Source organism: Astatotilapia calliptera, chromosome 20, assembly GCF_964374335.1.
Source record: "Astatotilapia calliptera chromosome 20, fAstCal68.1, whole genome shotgun sequence".
Lineage (NCBI taxonomy): Eukaryota > Metazoa > Chordata > Actinopteri > Cichliformes > Cichlidae > Astatotilapia > Astatotilapia calliptera.
This window is the reverse complement of record NC_137441.1, coordinates 22647731-22670728: the sequence shown is the minus strand read 5'-3', so window position 1 is coordinate 22670728 and position 22998 is coordinate 22647731. Positions and strand designations below refer to the sequence as shown.

General features: G+C 40.8%; 2 protein-coding genes across 5 annotated transcripts in view; one reads left to right on the top strand and one right to left on the bottom strand.

Moving 5' to 3' along the window:
* Nucleotides 1-22998, top strand: part of tns2a (tensin 2a) — a 78888-nt gene that overhangs the window by 30993 nt on the left and 24897 nt on the right. For all 4 annotated transcript variants that reach the window (XM_026154687.2, XM_026154688.2, XM_026154686.2 and 1 more), the window contains exons 2-3: nt 4026-4131; nt 4278-4315. In XM_026154687.2, the coding sequence (XP_026010472.1) occupies nt 4026-4131; nt 4278-4315 (144 nt within the window). The remainder of the gene's footprint in view (nt 1-4025; nt 4132-4277; nt 4316-22998) is intronic.
* On the bottom strand, nt 15708-19778 carry LOC145422917 (zinc finger protein 862-like). Its single transcript, XM_080294906.1, has one exon. It carries the CDS (start codon nt 18147-18149, stop codon nt 15879-15881), a length of 2271 nt encoding a protein of 756 aa, XP_080151032.1. The 5' UTR covers nt 18150-19778; the 3' UTR covers nt 15708-15878.

Genomic DNA, 22998 nt, shown 5'->3' with positions numbered 1-22998 from the left:
GTAATATTGTTTTAGATTGTGACTGTCAAAATAGACGTACTAAGCTCGGTTAGACAAGTTTTTTTTTGTTTTTTTTTTGTTAAATAGTAGCTAAACACAGTTGTCACAATAATTAAGGCGCTACATAGAGCAGAACACTAATGTTATTAGCAAGATACACTGTATCTCTGAGGAGTCAGGTAAAGCAGTATCTGTCATATCCTGAAACTGCCTCAACATATTGTTTAACATACAAACCATCTTCTTAAGTGATTTTAAACTCATTTTTTGGGTAAGGAAAGATAAAGGGGCTAAACTGAGCTTGCTAACACAGTATAAAACATTTAGCTTAACAGCTACATTAGCTAGTATTTTCCTATATACTCTATATATTCAATGTTTATTTAAGAAAGCAAATATAACATTTTTCTTTTCTATTAAATAAGCCTCAAAAAATGACTGACTGTACCTTTACCAAATTTCATTATGTGGGATTATTAATTTGAGATTAAAACATTCTTTAAAATACCAAAAATTATCAACAGGTTACTGAGTGTTATGGAGCAATATTAGCCTTGTGTTCCAGAAGCATCAACTCAAGTTAGCATGTTAGCCAGCTAGCATCGGCGTACCTGTATGCTGCTTTGTGTCATTTGTGTCATACTTTTAACCAGCTTATGTAGGAAAGGGAGCAATGTGTCACGATTTATGAGATGAATCACTATTGGAAATTCTGAACACATTTTAATGACCACTAAATCTGTTTCCATGATAATTAGTTATTGAAAAAAAAACAGACCTTTCAGCTTTTAGTTATTTGGGGTTTTATGGAGACCTGGAATGTAAACATGCCTGTCTCTAAAGCACTTTGGGTGATATTCTGTTGTTTGAATGTTCTGTAGGACAGCGGTCCCCAACCTCCGGGCCACGTACCGATACCGGTGTGTGAGTCGTTTGGTACCCAGCTCAGGTGTGAAATTCATGGTTTTCAGGGTTTTTGTTGTTATGTTTTATCTTTCTTTTCTTTTTTTATCTATTTTATTGTTAACTCGGTTTTCCTGGGTCTTTTCCCTTGTGTTATGAATAAATCTTCTATTTTTGGGTACTGGTACTGGTTTTATTTTGTTGAATTTATTAGAAAAAACACCTTAAAGGCCGGTCCGTGAAAACATTGTTGGACATAAACCGGTCCGTGGTGCAAAAAAAGTTTGGGGACCGCTGCTATAGGACATCGATAAAACAGACGTGTGACAGCTGATTTTTAGAGTATGTCTGATGCATAATGTTTCATTTCTAAAACATAATTAATTTCACACAATTCAGTGGGTTACATCCTGGACTGGATAGAAAGTATGATATCATTACTGGCTTTGATATTGATTAGATTGATATTTGAATTGAATCGCCCACCTCTGCATCCTTGTAGTGTTGATTTAAGGAAAGTTGGCTAATAAACAAAAGTAGCAGCTGCTGTGTGCAACTGTAAAAGAACATCATTTTTACAGTAAGATATTACACATATTTAACTTTTCGATCACTATTTATTATCTTTGTCTCTTCTGTTGGAGGCATATGGTGCCATCTATTGTGGGCTCTAATGAAACAGCAGTTATTTGCTGCTTTTAACAGCAAACAGACGAGTCATAATAATTACAGCGTGCAAAACCACCTCACTTCAAGTCAACTTGGTACCATGACTGAAGCTTGTGATCACATGGGTAATGAGTTTGCAGATAGTCATGTTTTACATAGTGCTTGAAAGACTTTTCATCCGTGTTGGCTTAAAGCATGAGTTTGTTCTACTAAATGATCCTTGGGATGAGATTGCTTGGTCAACAACTGCTTCCAAGTTTGAAGAAGGACATTGGAACCTCTGTGAGTTAATCAGTTAATCAATCTTAAAACCAAGCAAATGGCACACTTCAAACATTTGGTATCCATTCATTGCCCTTGTTCTTGTTACACAGAGGTTATTCTGCATATAGAATCACCATATTGTGTTGCCTTTGTTACACTTTCTTGGTTTTCATGCTTTTACCCTCAGGTCCTCTCGCCTGAGAGAGGCTTTTTAAACACCTTAACAAAGAATTCAGTAGCAGAGCCCCGTATCACTGTCTGACCATGATTGCCTGTGGTGGGACTATATAGTGGTCTTGATTGTGTCTGGAACAGGAAGAATGCTGCCAGCCTTTCCTCAGTGTGTTTATTTCTCAGCCCACATCACCGCTGTGGTTCAGCTGACAGTAACTAGTTGCTTTTTTAAATTTCAGTGTAGGCCCCCTTGTGTACAATAATGTATATTTTAAAGGTCTATTGCATACTTTTATAGATGCATGCTAAAGTCCAGGAGGAGTTTAACTAACTTGCTTTGTCAGTGGGCTTGAATGTCACTGCGAAGCAATAGAAATAGAACGTGCATTACATAAAGGCAGCAAGACTGGTCACGAGGAAAGGCAAAGGAGCGTTTGTTGTATTCAACATTGTATTGAGTCAGAAGATACGTCAAAACAGGACTAGATAAGATGATGCTAAACTGTAATGAAATCTGAGTGGATTTTGGTCTGCTAATGTGATAAAAGCACCAACAAGAATAGACCATATGAGTCAAATAAAATAAAAAGTCCCAGCATTTAAAATGATACGTCACCCACAAGTACTGGCAAGATGAGCTTTTCCAGCCATGTGTTATTATATAACATACACCAGCCCCTGAGCCACCCACCCTATCCTCCTCCACCATCCAAGGTGCTGCGGTCGCAGTACACTTGTACAGCAGCAGGCCAGCAGCCGCTGCACACAGCAGGCACGAGGGTGATGCCAGGCGAGGCAGCTGTCCAAACACTGTCCGGTCCCTAGAACAGAGCCAGGGAAGCAGGATAATGGAAGAAGTGTGCAAACAGCTCCCTTTCTTTGTTGCCAAGGAGTAAAAGCACAAGCAGAGGCAACAAAACCCTTTTTGTCTCCGTATCACTTTAATTATCCAAGGCTATGGACACGTTATGGACACGTTAGCAGCACGATTGCTTTCTTAAATATAGCTGTTTACTCTGGGTGACGACAGCACTGGTGCGTGTTCGGTGTATGTGTGGGGGGGGAGGGACTCGTATTTGATGTCAGATAAGACCCATTATGCAGCAATCCTCACACTTGGCCCATGGATTCGTATTGCAAACCTCCACAGAGTCATATGCAGATTTGATCCCATGTTGAGAAACAAAGACTCCGTGGGTGGAAATGACAACACGACACACATTAATGTACCCACACTGGCACACACGCATGAAATCAAACACACATACATGTACACTTGGAAATGTAAGAAAGAAAAGATGGGATTTTCTTGTACTTTCACTTTAATTAGCTGTCTAGTTCGATACGTTTGCTTTTTCCCCTCTCTTTTCACAAATCTTCACACACACACTAAGGATTAGAGTTGGTTATGGGCGGGAATCTCATGGATTATTACTGGAAGACAGTTACACAACCAGAACAGAAGTTTGAGAGGCAAAGGGAGTAAAAGCAGCACCTTCATTCATACACAAGTCTGCATGTTAAAACTTTAAGCTTCTGCTACTGTTATAACCAACTTACTCACCCAACTTTTATTTGATCTTTTATTTGTCTCTAATTAATTAATTTACACTGGACTCTGCAGTGAAATGACTATAATTCAAGAGTGTCGAACTCCAGGCCTCGAGGGTCGGTGTCCTGTAGGTTTTAGATGTGTCCTTGATCCAACACAGCTCCTCAACATGTCTTGAAGTTCTCCAGAGGCCTGGTAACGACCTAATCATTTGAATCAGGTGTGTTGACCCAGGGGGATGTCTAGAACCTGCAGGACCCCGGCCCTCGTGGCCTGGAGTTCGACACCCCTGCTATAGTTGGTGTAAGGATGACTGACTGAAAACATTGAACGTCTGCCAAGTCGAAACTCTTGGATGAAGGTTAAACAAGGACTCTTAAGTGTTTCTAACAGTAGCATGTCTAGTCCAGTATTAGGCATGTAATACAGTGTAAACCTTTGTTCTGTGTGTGTTTGTGAGCAGGCAGGCAAAGGAGAGCCCCACGTCTTCAAGGAGAAGACTTTCAAGAAGAAGCGGCAGTGCAGTGTGTGTCGGCAGAGCGTCGATAACGTGGGCTCCTTCTGCAGAGGTGAGAGTGCTCCTGTGTTGACTTTCTCCCACTAATTTTGTTGTTATTAAAAATAAAACCAAAGAAAGAAATTGGACACAACTGTAAGGTCACTAATCCTAACCTTTGTTTTCTTTTCCCCCTCCCACTTGACGTGTTTTTCTCAGTATGCAAAACAGCCACCCACAGGAAGTGCGAGGCAAAGGTAAGGATCGACCGCCAAAGGAAATAGTTTCAGGCTTGACTTAGATGGAGAAAAATAAATTCTGTATCGCTAAACACAAAAATTACAATACAGAGGAAATTTTTATGTTACTTAATGTTTCACAAAAAACTGCACACAACAAGGATAAATGCCAGTTTTCCATGATGTGTGTTATTCACATTTCATGGCATCCAATTGTAGAATTAGTGGCAGCTGGTTGTGTCAGAGAGCCCAGTTTTTAGGGCTTGATTGACAGCAAATACTTTGGCAACTGTCCTCATCCTAACCCTGATGTTTTGTGGAAAAACAAGATTCCTGTCCCCTGATTGCAAAGACGGGGTTAACACTGAGGTGAAGGCTACTTCAGCAGCTTTTCAAAGAAAAATCCCAAATATTTGTTCAGTTTTCTGAGGAGTTTTGGGGCTTTGGACTTATGGCTAAACAAACAACACATGAATTTTTTGTGAGAATAATTACTATTAGCATCCCTTCTTAACCCCAAGTCTACCCAACACTGTGTTTTGGAGAAAGATAAAAATGACTTTTAGTCTTTTTTAAATGTGAATAGTTTTTGACGTGTCATTTGAATGATTATTGTCTTTGTTTTTTTAGAAGAACAATTTCATAAGAACAAAAATTACATATTCTGAATGGCCAGAGCAAGGATTGGGGAGAGGTCTAACTTAGATGGATACAGATATTAATTGCTGTAAACTTGACTCCTATTAAGGTCACTAGATTAAATGCATTTGCATGTACTCATTAAGCCAGTTCCCAGGCACTGAAATGATAAATGACATTAAGGAAACTCTTTGGGGTTGTCCAAACATAATGCTGTCACATTCTGAGCTGAAGAGGATCATGGGAGTGATAATAACATGAAATAGACTTCTTTTTTTGTTGTTGTTTTTTTAACGACGTGCTAAATAAATATCACAAGTTTATAAAGCATAACAGTGAAAGGTAATGTTACTTTATGATTAACTTTTACCTCAAATAAAGGTATAGGTACATGACAGTATCTCTATAAAAGCAGACATCTCAGGAGCCGTTCTAAAAAGAAGCCTGTTCATTTGCATTCCTCAATGTAAGCTGCGAGCCTTCCTTCGAACACCACACTGCTGGCTCTGTGAAAGAGTCATTGATGGAAGTATGGCATAATGAATGGACAGAGTGATGCTGAGGGGGAGAATGTGAAAGGCGCAGAAGGCTGAGGCAGGGAACCTTGGCAGGCAGCAGCTGACTGAGATAAAGCTAAGGGGTGAAGGCATGTGGCAAAGACGAGCATCATTCCTCTAGCATCCCTCTGTCCTCTTGTCTTTTATCTGCGGAGAGCCTTGGGGATGAGTTCAGAGATGAAAGGATGGCTTTGAAACAGCACACGCAATAAAAAAGTAAAATCAGCTTTTTAAGGACAGCTTGTGGTGTTGGTCGCACAGAGTTATAGGTTGGTTATGACTCTAGAGTGGACATAGACCAGTAAGCCACAACATTAAAACCACCGACAGGTGAAACAAAGAACAATAAAAATGTCTTTACAATGGAATGCTCTGCTGGGAAACAACCTTTGTTACATACTATCCACCTAAAATATTGCTGCACCACATCACTGACTACAGTAGTCTCCTATACCAGTGGAACTACCCCTCCAAACTGTCAGAGGTGAAGGAACAGGCCTTATCTGTGTCTATGCTTTCACAGTCAGAGCTGAGAACCTACAGAATATAGGAAGATGGTTTTGATGTTGTGGCTGACTGAAAATAGTATTTGTTTTCTTCCATTGTAGGAACTGTCTGTCTGTATGCGTTGTTGTGAAAGAGAAACTTCAAGGATTAGATGAGTTTTCAGTAACGCAGCTGGTTTCTTATTTTAACTTAAAAGTAATGCAACATAGCATTATAGCAGCACAGCTAGCATGATTGTGTTTAGATGTAAAACCACAACTTGAAATATAACTTTACTTTTTAATGACTTTAGACAAACAAAATACAGTACAATGTGTTCACTGGTTAATTAAGAGATACAGTTAACTTCACCTTTAGACATAATCAGAGATTTAATCTGTTTTTAAGCTAGGCTAGGTGCTAGCTAGAGCGCTATGTGTTTGTATAGCCATAAAAGGCTGTGTCAGTGTTCTTGTTTATCTTGTCATGTGATTTTTTTAACCACAGTTCTAGCCCTGAACTTAAACCCTAACCCTTTGCTCTGGACACGAGCGACAATTATTTTGGGAAAAATGTAAATAAAGACTTGGGAGAATAAAATAATTACAATGTTTGTGTCAATTTGTACAAATCAGCAGTTTGGCTACTTATGCTCCTCATTTAGCAGTACATATTTTAAATGGTGAGAAATGTTCCAGTGTTTTCCAATTTATTAGGAAAAAAGTTGATTATTCCACAGATATTTTATATTTTTAAGATTTATTACAAAAAAACAAAGATCGGGATGTTCTTAAACAGCCTTACTATAACTGTTTGATGTGTGGTTGTTGACTGGGAGTTAAACTGTGATATCCATCGCTGCTGCCCAGGAAGGGAGAGGTCGGATAAGGGAGGGTGTGGAGGACTGGCTTCTCTGTACATATTAGCTGTTATCTAACCTTATGTATAACGCAGAGACTTGAGGAGGGATGAAGGATTGGCATTGGTCTTTCCTAATGTGAATTCAGATATTTGAAGTAAAGACAGTGACACAGCAAACTGAATAAAAATGAACAAGCTAATGCGTGTCACCTGGTTTGTGGTAAACAGGTGTAGTTACCTGTGTTAGAGCAGTTACTTTGCATGCCATTCACGTTGATTTTGTTAACAATTACATTGTCTTTGAATCGCCCAGCTCTCCTCTCCTCCCGTTTGTGTGTGTCTGTGTTTGTATGTGTGTGATATTCCTGCATACACACACGCCTAAGCACTTCTGGAGGTCTGTCATCTGTAAGGCATCCTGTTTACCACACCATTCAGTATGTTGTCAGAGTAGAATTCAGCTCTGTGACGGTGGGAAAAAAAGAAATCATAAACCTACATCTCATAAAGATTGACTGGTAGTGATTGTACTCTGCATGTTTTTAATTTCAGTTATTCTGCTCCCTGCTCTTTGCCCATGAGGTCAGCAGCCTCCAGCTGCCTCGTCTCTGTCTCTATTAAAAAGAACAGACTCTCACAGAGACGAGCAGAAGGCCATAAACAGTTTTACTTCACCATGTTCTCTCTCAGAGAATAGTCTCCCTTATCTTTGATCCCAAGTGGAAAATTTAGTCCGAAGGGAATTTGTAGGGGGTGGTGGGGAAGGAGATGGCGGGGAGAGAAGAGAGAGGGGGGCGAGAGAGGAACAGTGGGAGTAGGAAGGATTAAAATTAGTGAAATGCAGCCCGTGACAATTTGACCGGCCCGTCTGGTCTAATTAGGCAAGAAGAGGCATTTCCGCTGGTCAAACTACGGGCTGGTGGCTAACTACTTGGTTCCCAAACCGAGTCACGCCCACCAGTGATCAGTCAGGCAGGATCAATGGATGTGTGGCTGACTGCCAGATGTGCTGTATCAGACAAAACAGAGCTGACTGAAAAGAGCTCCTGTAGATTGCTGATGGTTTCTTACTGTAAGCAGTGCTTTGAATTGACATCTGAAACCAAAGGCAATCTAAAAGTTTTAACTTTGTTTAAACCCTTCGTATAAGGTCATAAGAGGTCAAATCTGATAACATTTTTTCCTAACTGGTGTTGCCAACCATCCATTCATCTATCCATCCATAAATACTTTTTCTTCAGCTTATCCAGTTAATGGTTATGGGGGTGCTGGAGCTTATCCCTGCTGTCATGGGAAAAGAGGCAGGGTACACTCTGGACATGTTGCCAGCCTAATATTCCAAATTAAATATAAATTAAATTGCACATTTCACAGTTTCATGCGTGTATTGTTGTACTGCTTCATCCACATGAAGCAAGATTTCTCAGCAGAACAAGATAAGCGTTATTCACTTTCCCTGTTTTAAGTATTATTCCACCACTGACTGTCTGCGACTGCAGTTCAGTGAGTAAAGGAAAACATTTCAGAATGGAATTTCATTGTTTTAGGGGTAAGTCGTCCTGCAGATGGTGTATGCTTATGCTGGTAAAGTGGGGCTGCATATCACAGTAATTACACTCTCTGGCCCCGCCCCCCACATATTGGGATTGCTTATTGTCTCTCGTCCTTGTCACAGCTCTCATCCACTGAACATGTCAAAATATATTTTACATGAGGCTAAGCTGTGTGCCGTTTGCATTGCCTGCTGTTCTCTTTACAAGAAGAGGCTGTACAATCAAGTACAGATAGAGTGGAAGTGGGGGAGGACGCAGGGATGGGGGAGAAGAGCAACATAACCCGCCTGATGTTTCTCTGAGCCTTTCATCAAGACAGTTGTGGTTGCTGTTGTGCTCCTCGGGGCTCTTTTTTTCTAATAAGGAAATTCAAAACATAGAAGTACTTTCAGGAAAAGAACCCTTTGAAGTGTCTCCTGCGCACTTCCTCTACTGTGACAAATTTCCTGAAGGATTCAAAAGACTGTGTTGCCACTTTCTTTCCTTTTTTAACTTTGCATTAACTAACGTGACACTCTCAAAAACATCAAGCAGTTGCAGGCTAACAGAAGCGATGAGTGGATGGAATTTTAGAGCAATGTCAGAAACAAAAAGTCGACCAGATTCCCTGTTTTCCCAACATGCAGCTGACCCCGACATCCCTGTTACTCTACAGACTTCCCGTCACTATAGGAATATGTCACTCGTTGCTATTAGAGCATGCCAGCTGCAGCATGCTTTTAAGCAGTCTCCTGTAACAGGGAGGCTTAAATAAGAAATATCCATCGCAGCAGTTTACTGTAAGAAACCTTTTAATTGTTTCAGTAGGTTGTTTTTGGGGGGCCTCAGTGACATCAGCAGCAAGTCATTCTTGTGGCGTCTAGCCCGGGCCTCTGGTTCCCCCCCTGCAGTTCCAGTATTTCACTAAATACTCGTGTAGTCAGCATGAGTCATTCAGGATAACAGGATCCAACTGCATCATTTTAACATTACTGGGACCATGACCGTCTCTTCTGACTCAACGAACTTTATCACAGACAGCTCTGGTAATTGCTGAGATAAGTTGGCATGTTTTCAGTTCGTGTGTGTGTGTGTGTGTGTGTGTGTGTGTGTGTGTGTGTGTGTGTGTGTGTGTGTGTGTGTGTGTGTGTGTGTGTGTGTCTGTGTCTGTGTCCAGTACAGACTAAGCGAGAGAAGGAGCGAGTGAGCATTGTTGATGAGAGTTAAAACCATAAGCATGACAGCTTACTTAGCCAAGTTGGGACTAAGCCAGTCCACTCTGTGTGTGTGTATGCGTACATGTGTGTGCGTGTGTGTCTTAGCTAGGACATAAGCTGTTCTAATTGGCCGATGGGTTTGTTCTCAGAACTTTTGCATATTTCACTTCACTTCATTTGTATCTGGTATTTCATACATCATTCAAGGAGCCTTCTTATAGTGAGGGCAAGACCCAAGACTATTATAGAGAATAATTATTAACTGTACATAAGATAGACCATGACTGTGAATTCTCGACTTCACAGTTTACAGCCTTAACTTTGCCATTTTTCAACCATTTCAATCATTTTCAATTAATAGGAAGATGAAAAATATATATATTTTTTTAATTTCTACCACCATCATCAGCTCACATCTGTTTTGATTATAAAATCTGAAATCTGTTTAAATATGCCTGTCTAATACACAATGTTTCTAATTATTTAAAAATCCCAAAGTGTGTGTGTGTGTGTGTGTGTGTGTGTGTGTGTGTGTGTGCTTGTATTTTTTCACTTATAAAGAAATGGGTCCATGAATTAGCACAGGCAGGGCTGGGCTGGCACAAAAAATATCGGCAATTTCATGTTTGCGGAAAAAAACATCTATAGTATGTGACAATTTAAAAACTACATTTTAGCTACTAGCAGTTGTTCATGGTTAAAGGAGCCATCCCAGTCCAGCCCTGAGCACAGATGAGGCTGAGCACACTGTTGGCGTCGACTGCCTGTATCTGCACACCTGTTAATTTGAAAGTTACAATAAAATTTTCACTGTTAGATGTCATTAGATTGCAGATTGAATCAGGTGAGTTCTGTTTTCTTACCCCTCCCAATCAAAGTGCATAATCCTAGCTACGGTGGCTGCTATAGGACAACTCACTTGGCTGACAAAAGGTTAGTTGTATAATGGCTGCATGCGTTTTTCATGTTTCTACTACTGTTTGTGCAAAAAGAAACATTTGTCCACATTATATTTTAACATGTCTGAATAATATCAACACTTAAAACTAAATTAGGAAAGAAAAATGGACTTTTGTACATTTGGTATAAAAGAGTAAATCGTTCTTAGAGACAAACCATCTTTATAGCAAGTTGAATACTTTCCGGCAGGGTCTGTCATATGTGTGCCTGTGTTTAATTGGGTTTTCCTGTCTTGCCTCTTTTGGCTGTTGTACCCAGTCAGTTCACCTCCCCAGACCTCAAAGAAATAACTGAAAAAAACCTAAAAAAAACAAAAGTCAAAGGAAGAGATGGAAGACTGTGACCACAGTGGCGTCTATTTTGTGAATTGTGGTGTAGTGCAGGAGGAGATGGGTCCTAAAACGGTGGTTGACATTGCCCATCTGAAGAATGCAAATGCATTTTTGTGCATATGGTAAACAATGCGAAGACTGCAAATATAGAAAGAGGAGGAGACACTGTGCTTTTGGGAATTGTGCAAGTGCCTGCTTATCGACAAGATGAATGAGAGACGGCGCCCAGCCGCAGAGCATAGACGTGGAATGAAGATCTGTAATGATGCCCCACATCGGTTGGCTCACAAGAGGTTTTTCCATTGTTGATCTCTCCCAATCACATCATGACCCCGGCCTTCCTGTGTTGTTTATTTACCCATGTTTATTTTTATCCAGCTTCAAGCTCTCCGCGCTTGTTTGGGTTGGGTGGAAGTTAAAGATGGGTGGATGAGAATGCTGTGTGTGTGCACAGCGTGTGTGTGCACACGCGTGTGTGTGTGTGCGCTTTAACCTTGAGCATGTACCTAGCAACCCTCTGTACAAGCAGCATTCCTGTTTGTGTTTTCCATCTGCTTAACTTTAGTCTGTGTAGTCAGAACCTCAAAATCCATAACAGGGATTTGCATCCCACTTGGTCATAAAAGCTCCACCACAGGGACCCATGTGACCTATGAGATCTTCAGCCGCCCTCTCAGCTGCTTGGACCGAAAATGTAACCGTGATAGACAGAGACCTCTTTCTTTCCTTTTGGGGTCAAAATAAAGTGTGGGAACAAGAGACAAAGAGTGAGGAGGGGGGAAGGAAAACACAAATGCTTTGTTAGATGGCCTCGTATAAAGACGAGCACAATATTGCACTCCTAAATCTGCTGGATGTAAGTCTTTCACCTATAGGTGTTGTTTTTGCTTAGCTATGGTCTTGAAGCCCTCATGAGTTAGGTCGGGTTTCTGGTTTTCTCATGAAGACCATCTTGTGATGATTAAGAGGCATTGGACATGTGGGTTGCATTTAAAGGGCAGTTATACAGCTAAGCCAGGTAACTATCAAAAGTGCCATAGCATAAGTCAGGCAGGTTTGTGCTAAAGAGTGACCATCTGTGTTTCTGACTGCCAAAACGGTCTTAAAACAAAACCCAGTCTTATGTGTCAGTTTTACATTAGTTACAGATGAGGACAAAGTTATTACCCCCCAGCTCAGGTACAGATAGCAGAAGGAAAATACAAATAAAATACAAACAAATAAAAAATAAGTAAGATAATACACTATATACAACAGTAGCATACACAGTATGTGATTAAGGATATGGTTGTGGAAATATGCAAAACATAAACTATATAGCTTAACATAACTATTCTACCACTACTAAGCGCTCCTTTAACAGAGCAAGGGATTTTCAACATAGCATCTTTAAACATATAAGTTTCTTTAGAAAGCGTAAATTATTTCTATTTGCGCACAATAACAGAATAAGCCCTGAAAAACTGACCTTTTTGTTGAGCTATAGTAAAAACAACTGGTGTGCAATGATGTGCTTTAATTTGGTGAACTTTATATATCCGTATTTGTATATCAGTGAAGGATTGTGTAATTACCCCCTTAAGTGCATTAAAGGGAGCCTTTGTTTAAAAAAAATCTAAATAAATTATTATTACAAAATGTCAGATTGAGCAAATGAGCACAGACAGTTCAAGCTTGCTGCTGTATCCGTCCTGCTTCCTCGTTTCTGTAAGTGCTTCAATGTTTCATCAGCATTTCTCTTACAGCTTGAAAAAGTTTCCCCTCTGCGATCATATGAGTGTAATACATCACTTTATAAGGCCCCCTGCATTCTTCTCAGGCTCGCTCACTGATGTAGGTGATGATGGTGATCACTAAAGCACACAAGGTCACAGCCAGCATTTTGTTCGACAGCTGAATCTTTGCTGCTTTCATCAGTGTCCTCTGATTGGCTCTCCTAAGGGAGCTGAAGGAATGAGGAGCCTGTTAGGCCTAAGGCTTAACATCAAAGGAAATGGTGCATGTGAACAGCGTTCATATGTAGCTGGACGTGGCTTGATTGGGGTCCGGATTGGTTGGTACAGTTTGCTTTGCTCATAGACGTAGTTTTTGTTGGTTTGTCATAAGGACAACAGACACATCTATTGTTGGGTGTCTGTTGCAAAAACCCTACAGACAAAGAATGTAATTGGTATGGCTCCCACACCTTAACATCTGCGATCATTTGAGGTCTCCACTGCTTCCCTTGAGTCATGGTTTAGTGTCACTGTGGGTTTATATGCTTGGGGAACTTTGTCCACAGTTTCCTCATCTGCACACTGATCTCACTTGCATTAATCCATTGATTTGATGTTTTCCCGTTCAACACTACCTGAGGGAACACCATGGTATTTTAAGATCTTCTTTGCTGCCATTAGGCTTGATGGCAAGGGTGTTGTTGTAGTGGTCATTAATGTAACTGAGCTGCCTCCCCATCTTATTTTGTAGTGGGACATACTCCAACTCCCCCTGCAGCTGGCAGCAACAGTGCTCCTCCTGTCAGATCTGCTGTGAGCTGGAAGGGCTACGTGTAGTCACAGAAGCACTCATGAGGATACCCCAAGGAAAGAAAGCCCAAATGTTCCCAGCTAGCCTTAGAAATCAATGCTTATCAATGCCTCAGACTGATAGCATCATTTGCTGGGAGAATACTAAAACCCCGGTGTTCTGGGTTTGGATTGGTTAGAGAAAAACAGTCACCAAGTACTCAGCTAAATGTCAATCAGATGAAAAATATTTAAAGTAAAACTTACGTTGCTTCATTTGATGTATCAGAATGAGCAGTGAGTGCTGCTGTATGGCCTTGTTGCTTGTGTGTGCTTCTTAAAGGCACTGCTGGTTATTTATATGCAAGGAAATATTACAAGCGGCAAAAAAGTACTTTAGCTCGTAGCTATTCACGCACAGACTGTGTCTGACGCTGTTTCTTACAGTAATGACATACCAAGGCTAATAGCTCACTCTGTAGTTACTCCTGTCACAGCCCACAGCTCTTAAGCAATGCATTGAGAGGAGAGACCTGTGCTTTATTCATTTACTATGTTTTTTCTGGTTTTGATGGATCAAAGGGCAAGTTGGGAGGTTTAGGAGCCAGGGCCACTACAGGCAAGAAGAAGATGGAGAGCTAGCAGAAGGAGATGGTGGAGAGGGTTATGGAGGTCAGAGGTTTCTGGACATTGTCAGCAGGACACATTTGAAAAGAGGCAGCAGAGGCAAAACGACAGGCAGCGTTTCACTGAGTGTGTGTACATGATGGAGTACAGAGAGCAAGTATATTAGTAAGACAGAGTAGGCATATTGATTTTTGTCATTTTAATAACATTTGTCACTCGTTATGACTTTCCTTTGCTTCAAACACACAAAGACAAGGACTGTAAAGATGTAAGAAAGTCAGAAGTTCAGAAGCAGGGTGCAGGGAATAAAAAGATTCCAATAAAAGTAGGGGGAGGCACAGAAGTTGGAGATGTGAGAGGAAGACAAACAGGAATGGTTTTGTCAGAAACAGATTAGAGAAGAAAAGGAAGGAAACACCAGGATTGTGAGAGGATATCCAAGGGAAGAAAGTCTGCGATTAGGAGAAAGTTGATCGAGTAGAACTGAGAAAAACAGAGGAAAGAGAAAGGAAGAAGTTAAAAAGCTGGAGAGGAAAACAGATATGGACCAAAAGAAAAGGGAAGCAGAAGAAAAACAAAACCGTAAAGAGGGAAGTGAATAAGCGTGGAAAATAAAGGGAGCAAGCTGAGAAAGGAAAAGAAGGAAGAGGAGATAAATGAGCAGATAAGAAGGTAACAAGGTAGGAGAAAAGCGATGCAAGAAGGATGAAAAGAGAAACGAAGTGATGGGTGGAGGTCTGTTAGCAGGAAGTTTGTGCGTAAGTGTTGGCCTGGGGAGATGGAATCTGGTGCGGTGTGGTGTGTTTGTTCTGGCTTAGCGGCCACCCTCAGCAGGCCCCTTCACTGGGCACTGTGGGAGAGAGGGATGCAGAGGGCTAAAAACTGAGAAAATGGTTTTGAAAAGTCGATAACCAGTGCGCAAGCGCCAAAACGAGGTACAGCCTGCTTTGAGAAACAAAAGCACTAAAGGGTGCGGGTTGAAAATCGAGCAACTGTAGTCATAACAAATGGAAATCTGAAACAGTGTGGATCACTTCCAGGACTGCAAACTGGAAGCATTGGATGATCCCATAAGGCTTTGATTTTCTTGTTGAACTACTAAATTTATTTTATTTTTATTCATTTTTTTGTTCCAGTAACAGCACCAATTTTATATCTTTCTTTAAACCTGTGGCATCACTCGTTGGACGTCACGTTCAAGCGATTAAAGTATAATTTGATATTTGAATGATGATCTAATGAGAAGAGATGGAACTACTGTACTGCATTTTATTACATAACGTGAATAGATGCACAACATTTGTACTGTATAATACTGGCTTGACCATATTAAAGATCCTTTCATGGTCTTTCATGTTATAGATCATAATTTTTGCAGAATTCCCCCAAATTTCCAGCGTCAGACCTAAACAGCTTACGGACACTTGCTATGGTAACAGTAATGCCATCTTGTTCCCTCCTACCGACTGTCAACTTCTGCAGTATGAGACTGAATTATGGACAGTGTCTGAAATGTACAAAAAACTGAGCAAATGTGTGGACAGTACAGTTTGGTCAGGCCTCATGCTTAAGATGACTCATCACATAAAGAATGTGAGTCACTTCAGGGCTCGCAAAATTTTAAAATCCCTGGTAGCCCTTCGGGCAGGCACTCTTTAGTTTTTGGTAGCCCGAAATAAATTTGAGTAGCCCGAATAAAAAAAGATTATTTTTATTGTATAATATTGTAAAGGAAACAAAACATCAATCAAAAAATTGTTAAAACACAAATTACAACAACTGTGTAAACATTACAATCAACTCAAATATCTGGTTCTAATTAAACAGAATTTTCTGTGAACTTGTTAGAACTGTGTAGAACATGAATTAGTCTGTGTCAGATCCTGAATCTGAAATTTCCACTGAAGTCTCGGATGAGAAAATGCCACTCGACGTTGAGGGCATAGCATCTCCTTCATCAGCTTTCTCTTCCTGTGCATTGCCCTCCATTTCACTGCTCTTTGTTCTTGTCGGGGTTTTATGATCCAGGTGTCTTGAACCTTTTCCAGAAAACATCCAGAAACGAATCGACTTGTCAGGGCAAAAAGATTCAACTGTTTCCCCATTAATGGAGAGTTGCATGCAGTCATTCAGTGTTTCAGGGTGTAGAGAGGTACGATGTGTTGTCTTCACTCGGTTCATGCAAGAAAATCCTCTCTCACAGATGGCTGTCGATGGACTAAGTGTCAGCATTAATTTCAGCAGCAACAAGATATGAGAGAGATGTTCTGGATTCTCAGAGAGGAGATCTCTGTACAAGCAATCTACTTTGCGACCCCGGCGTTCTGCAAGCCACACTTTTAGATCCATCCATTCTTGTGGAATTTTCTCTTTCTCTTCTGCATCTAGCAAACAGGCAAAATGTGTGACAAGATAATCCACCTCTTCATCCCCATAATTTGCTAGTTCTTCTCTGGGGTAGGGAAGAGTGGAAGGGTCAAAAACCTTGAAACAAGAGAGAGGCTTTTCATGGAGATTTTTAAATCTGTTGTCCATGTACTTGACTGTGTTGTCAATAATCTTCTGGATCTCTGCACCAAAGGTGTCTTTGTCTGTTCCCTCACCTCTTCTAGCAGGTCGCTGACTTTTTGTTAGCTGAGTTCCACAGTAGCAAATGCTACCATCCTGGTTCGCTGTGAACTTTGTGTCCAAGGTTTTCTGATATTCTCCTGGTTTTGTTTTTAGGCTGAGTAAGCGTGATGTTGTGCTCTCAACTAACTGATTTGTTCGTGTGATGTTTAGGTTATCATGCTGAAAATCAGTAGAGCACTTGGATAAGATGGTACTGTAGTCCAACATGAAATGCAGGAAGCGAACAAATTTCTCAGTCTTCATCTCCTGCACCACCCCCTTAGCCCTGGCTGCATCCTCGGCTTTGACATCACTTCCTTCTGCCATGTTCTCCATATGAACAACAGTGGGAGTGTAATTTTTTTCCACAGCCTTTAGACATCTCAGCCGGCTTGGAAGCCACCGTGTGCTCTTCAGCCCACTGAAATGTTCCAGCCTCTCATTTAGCAGTTCACTTATTTCTGTCAGCTCTCTTCGCTTCTTTGGGGAATAGTAGTACATCTTAAAGATGGTTTTCAGTGTATCTTCAAATTTCACCAGGTACTCACAGCCTTTCACGCTATCCAGCACGGCTAGCTCTAGTTTGTGTGCCACACAGTGGATTGTTATGATGTGGGGTATCCTCTGTTTCAGTCTCCCAGCTACTCCTGTTTTCTCACCCATCATCACTGCAGCACCATCAAAATTTGCACACACTACTTTCTTTTTCCATGTGTCCTCTCTGATACCCATGGTGTTCACTGCTTCATCAATAGCCTCTAAAATACCTGCAGCATTTGCACTCTTGACTGGCTGACATTTGATCATGTATGTGGCTATGTCACCATTATCCCTCACATACCTGACGTGAACCAACTCCTGTTCTATTATACCAGTGTCTGTACTGCCATCTGCAAGAATGGATAAGAACCTGCTTTCTTGAATTTCCTTTTCAATCTGGTCTCTTGAAGTTTGTGCTATTGCTCCAATAAACTCTCTGCAAGCATGGTCATTGAGGTAAGTGGAACCAAGATCTAGGCCATTTGCTTTCTGAAGTTTGCAAAGACTGCTAAATTTTGCCAGTGGTAGTTCACTCTTTGCCACATAGTACGCAGTTCTAAACAGCTTTTTCAGGACTTCTTGTTGTGCTTGGTTTATTTTTAGTATGGTTTTTGCAATTGGTGTTTGTTCTGGGACAGATGCTGCAGACTGAGCACCAATGCATTTCTTGTGATGCAGAGATTTCTCATGAGTTCTGATGGGGTCTTTCCTAAAATTACTGGTCCCAGTAACAAAGGCGCTTGTCGACTCAGCAATAGAGGGAAACTCACGACACACCCGGCAGAACATCATGTTATTTACCTTGTCATATTCCAGCCACAGAAATTCTTTTGTCCATGAATCCAAAAAACTGTGCTTTCTTTTTGCCTCGTAATCTGATTTATCATAACTTTTCCGCTTTGTGGTAGGCCTTTCTTTGCCTGTCCCTTCTTCATCCTGACCTGTCTTTTTTGGCTCAGCAGAACTAAAATACCTGCGTAAATCCATCTGTCTTTACACATGCCAGAGATTTTTTTTTTAAATTCTCTGCGCAGTCAACCTCTAGCACGTTTAAGCTTGCTGCGGGAGATTTCACGTGCCACGTTTGAAGAGTAAGCTAGTGAGTGATGTTGTGTCCTGTCTGACTATACCATATTGCACCACTAGAGGGTGGTGTCGTGAAATAAGAGGAAAGTGCAGTCGGGAAATTGTAGAGTTAGAATATAGTTAAGACGGCTATCTGATAACTCGATATGTCTCCCTGTTACCTCTACGATGTAAAGTTATGTGCTGCATTCATTAAAGAGCACTGTTCTTTGATGAGGACTCAGCTAATTACTCAGCTACATTTGAAAGAAAGCAAAGGCATTGTCATATATTTTTACTTCCTATGATAGCCCGACGGCCAGGGCTGAGATAGATTTTGGTAGCCCGACTGGAAATATCACTAGCCCTGGGACGTCGGGCTAGCGATTTTGCAAGCCCTGCACTTATTCAAAAAAATAAAGTAATTTGTAATAGGGCACGGTGGTGCAGTGATTGGCACTGTTGCCTCACAGGTCCTGGGTTTGAATCACCATTCAACCAGAATCTGTCTGTGTGGAGTTTGGATCTTCTCTCCGTGTCTGTAGGGGTTCTCTCAGGTGCTCTGGCTTCCTCCCACAGTCCAAAGACATGCAGTTAGTGGGGTTAGGTTAACTGGTGATTCGAAATTGCCCATAGGTGTGAATGGTTGTGTTAGCCCTGTAATATACTGTCCAAGGTGTACCTGGCTGCTGAGATAGGCTCCAGCTCCCCCACGAGAAGCAAAAGAGGAGGAATGGATAGAATATATTAACAGATTATTTTTACTGTTTACATCCATTCATCTAAAAACAAATACTAACATCCATATCCATCAACAGGAAGAAATTTATGGAAGAGTTGTGTGAGAGGACAGATCTCAGATCTTCTTGTTCAGCCCTGTATCTAAAAAAAATGGCCGACGTATGAACTAGATTTTTAAGATTTTCAGATATGGCGCTTGTTTTTTTTTTTTCATAGTAGCCTAAATTTTGAGCCCTGAACGTTGACTCTGAGTTCAAACCCACACCCAAAGGAAGGGATGTAGAAATTAATGCAGGCAGTGTCTATCTTAAACGCTTTAGAATATGTCCCGAAAAGAGAATTTGATAACATGTGAAAAGAATCATTTCTCTTCCATGTGAGAGCCAAAGATATATTTGACTGGGGCTGTAAGAAGACTGTTTTGTGTTATTTAAGAATAGCAGAATGGACCACACAGTAGAAAATGTGCTGCTTCACTTGCTCTAGTTGGGGGAGAAAAAAACGGGAAAAAAGACTCTTTTAAAATGAAACTGACCTTCACCAGCCAGAGGGAATTAAGAGAAATTAGATCCTGGCCCAGCCCAAACTCTGCCTTTTGATGCAGTGGGTTCAGACTCAGCTTTAAAAAAGTACACAGGAAAAGATCTGAGATTCAGTCCCCTGTGGACATGGAAAAGAAACATTAATTCTTAGAGTGAGTCATACAGGAACATTGTCCAGTTAGTCATTTGATAGCCGATGTTAAACCTGAACCAGTTTCCTGCAACTTATCAAACAACGTTGTCCCTCAATTTAGCTCATTGTCTGCTCCTCTGCCTTCCTGCTGATGTCTGTGTCACACACAGGCAACACTAAGAGACTGCACTTTATTCTAAAGAAAGAACGCCTAACACAAACTCCACAGCACATAGTCACTGTGGTGACACGCCCCCTGGGTTCAGGGCCTGTGTAACTTCCCCTTTGTGCACAATGAGATATACACAAGCCCTTGCCCTTTTCCTGTGTCCAAATAAACAGTCCAAAAAGGGCTCTTTCGGTGGAACATTGCCTTTTGCGTATGTGTGTGCGTGCACACGTGTTGTCGTACGTTACGTAAGCTTGACTGTGGCCCTCAGCCCCCTTCATTAGGGCTGCTGTTCAGCCCCTGCTTCCTTTGGTCACAGTTCATTGACCTGTAGGCCCATAACAGACATGGGAATCGGATGTGTCATTCCAAGTGTGTGTGCGTTTCTGTCTCAGTGCTCCTCCAGCTGTGTAGCCAGGATATCTGGCTTCGCGTTTGCACATGCTTCACATTTTGTAAACACACTCTCAAAAACGAGTTGTTCTTGTAATTACTCGGAACTCAAGGACATCTCGATCTTGTGCTGTGTTTATCATGTGCATTGGTTTTGTCTTTGCATCCTGCGTGATATCAGTGATCTTAAAATAGGACGGGCAGTTCTCCCAGTCGTGGTTAATACATTTAAACACCTGATTAAAATGTGGGACTTTTGGGCAGTTACATGTTCTTTCACAAGAATACCGAGTTGGTTTGTTGTTGATTAAGGATCCAAAGTCCTGTTGACATTATTTCTTCTCTAAGATTGCAAAACAGTTTTGCCTCATCACGATGGTCAGAGACACCTTCTCATCATAATGAAACCTTTCTGAGGCACAGCTGAGTTTCAGTTTTATTTCTCATAAGTAATTGACCACAACGTCGGCTGAGGAGCATGATGGCTCGGCAATAACAACCGTTGCTGTTCCAGCCTGCCTGGTGGTAATAAGGAGAAGAGATTATGTGCTGGATGATCCTTGATAATAAAGTGGACTCACACAGGGACCTTGGAGGGAGATGTTCTTATAATAGCAGGAAGGCTCTGTTGGTAGATTTATCCCTATACCAAAATGTGATGTAGTCTGTCAGCAGGCTCTCGCTCGTACCTCTTTAGCATGCTTTAGTTTTTCAGTCTAGCTTTTCTGTTTGTTTGTTTGTTTTTTTAGTTATAGCCATTAAATAATGTACTAAGCTGCTTGCTCACTAGTTAACATCCAGTCGTAAAAAATGTTACTAGTGAAAAGCAAGAATTTGATCACCTTAGCAGGTCATCTACTGATCGGAAGGTTGGTGGTTCGATTCCTGGCTTCACCTAGTCTGTATGCCAAATATCCTTGGGCAAGATACAAATTGCTCTCCGATGCATCCATCGGAGTGTGAATGCTAGTTAGAAAGCACAAAGAAAAAGTGCTTGTGTGAATGGGTGAATGCACAAGTTGTGTAAAGCGCTTTGAGTGCTCAGAAGAGTAGAAAAGTGCTATATAAGAACCAGTCCATCCAGTCCAACTCACCTCACAATTAACAAACTATAAATATATAAAATCAATGTCAAAAACATGTTTAGAGACATAAAAACAAAAATGAGTAAACTTATTAATAAATAGATCCTCATTCATACCTGTTGGAAATAAACTCTTTAAATGGAATATCCACAATAGCTCTCTCTTGTTCCTGATAAAACTGATATCTCTTTGACTGGGCTTAACAGCTTTAATACCTATAAAGAATAAAGATGAGCTACAGTGTTTTTCATTAAAATGTCTTGCAATCATTCCTTTAAATAGAACTTCTGTATTGTTTATTTCCTTTTATGGCTACGTTCACACTGCAGGCGAAAGCGCATCAAATCCGATTTTTTTTGACCCTATGCGACCCATATCCGATCATGGTATGACAGTGTGAACGGCACAAATCCGATATTTTCAAATCCGATCTGGGTCACTTTCGTATGTGGTACTGAATCCGATACATATCCGATGTTTTAGAAAGCGACTGCTGTTTGAAACTGTTGGGAAGATAATGTTGGAGAAACGTTATCTTCCCATTTTATTTATACTGTATAATCTGCAGATTCTGACAGGAATCTGCAACTATCCTTTGAAGCACCGCTCCTCTAAAACAGCAATAAGGATAATTATTAGGTAATTTACATTATTATGTAAATAACAAAATAACTTAAAGCAAAAACTGGGAAACGTAAAGTCCGAAGTCTTTATATTAAGGGCCATCAGTCAAACAATATTGTTTGCTCTGGGTCTAAACTTCTTTTGCGCATGCGGGCCGCTTTGAGTGTTCACACTAGAGCGTGTTTGCTGTCGCATTTTATTTGTAGTGTGAACGAGCAGACAAAAAAATCAGATTTGATCAAAAAATCGGAATTGAGCATTAAGACCTGCAGTGTGAACGTAGCCTTTGAGAGGACACAATATATATATATTTTATTAATAAAGCTTTTTACATAAATAATCTTGCCACTTATAGGGTCTTTAGATGATTTTAAGTGTATTGGTAATTTATGCAAGACCCAAATTCAAAATTACCTTGTAGGCTATGTAGGTTATATCACAGTTGTTGTTGGGCAATCATGTGAAGCTCTAACAACCCGAACCCTAATGTTTTACCTTTTTTCATAAGTTGCCGTTTCGTGAGGATTCTTTAAACATCTTTAAATCTGTAATGAGTCAGTCCAGACCCTTTGGTTTAACCAGCCAGCAAGCATCATCCCCTTGAATGCTGATTGTTCAGCCTATTTATGCGTTAATGGGTGATTGGTTTATTTGATTTTTTTCTGGAGTCTACTGTTTTATTTTTAACACAAACTCTTCTTTCCACCAGCTCTTTATCTTTCTCCGTGTCCCTTGGAAGTAGGTGAAGTTGTGCCAAACCTTTGGATATATATCTGCTGCCCAGTCTGTGAGTCAGCAAAACGATCCCAAAACCATGTACAACCTTTTTCCTTTTGTTTTTTTTTTCTTTTTCTAAAGGCCTTGTTGAGTGAGATCTTGGCAAGAAGACACCATATACCAATCAAACATAACATGGCCTAATGTTGTGTTTGTCCCCTTTATGCTGCCAAAACAGCCCTAAACCAATCGAGGCATGGACTCAACACCTCAGACTCATTGGTGTGCTCCTCAAGCTATTTCTGCTTTGTGGCAGACCAGATCATCACACAGGCAACCTTCTTCCTTTGCATTAGTTCGAATGCCC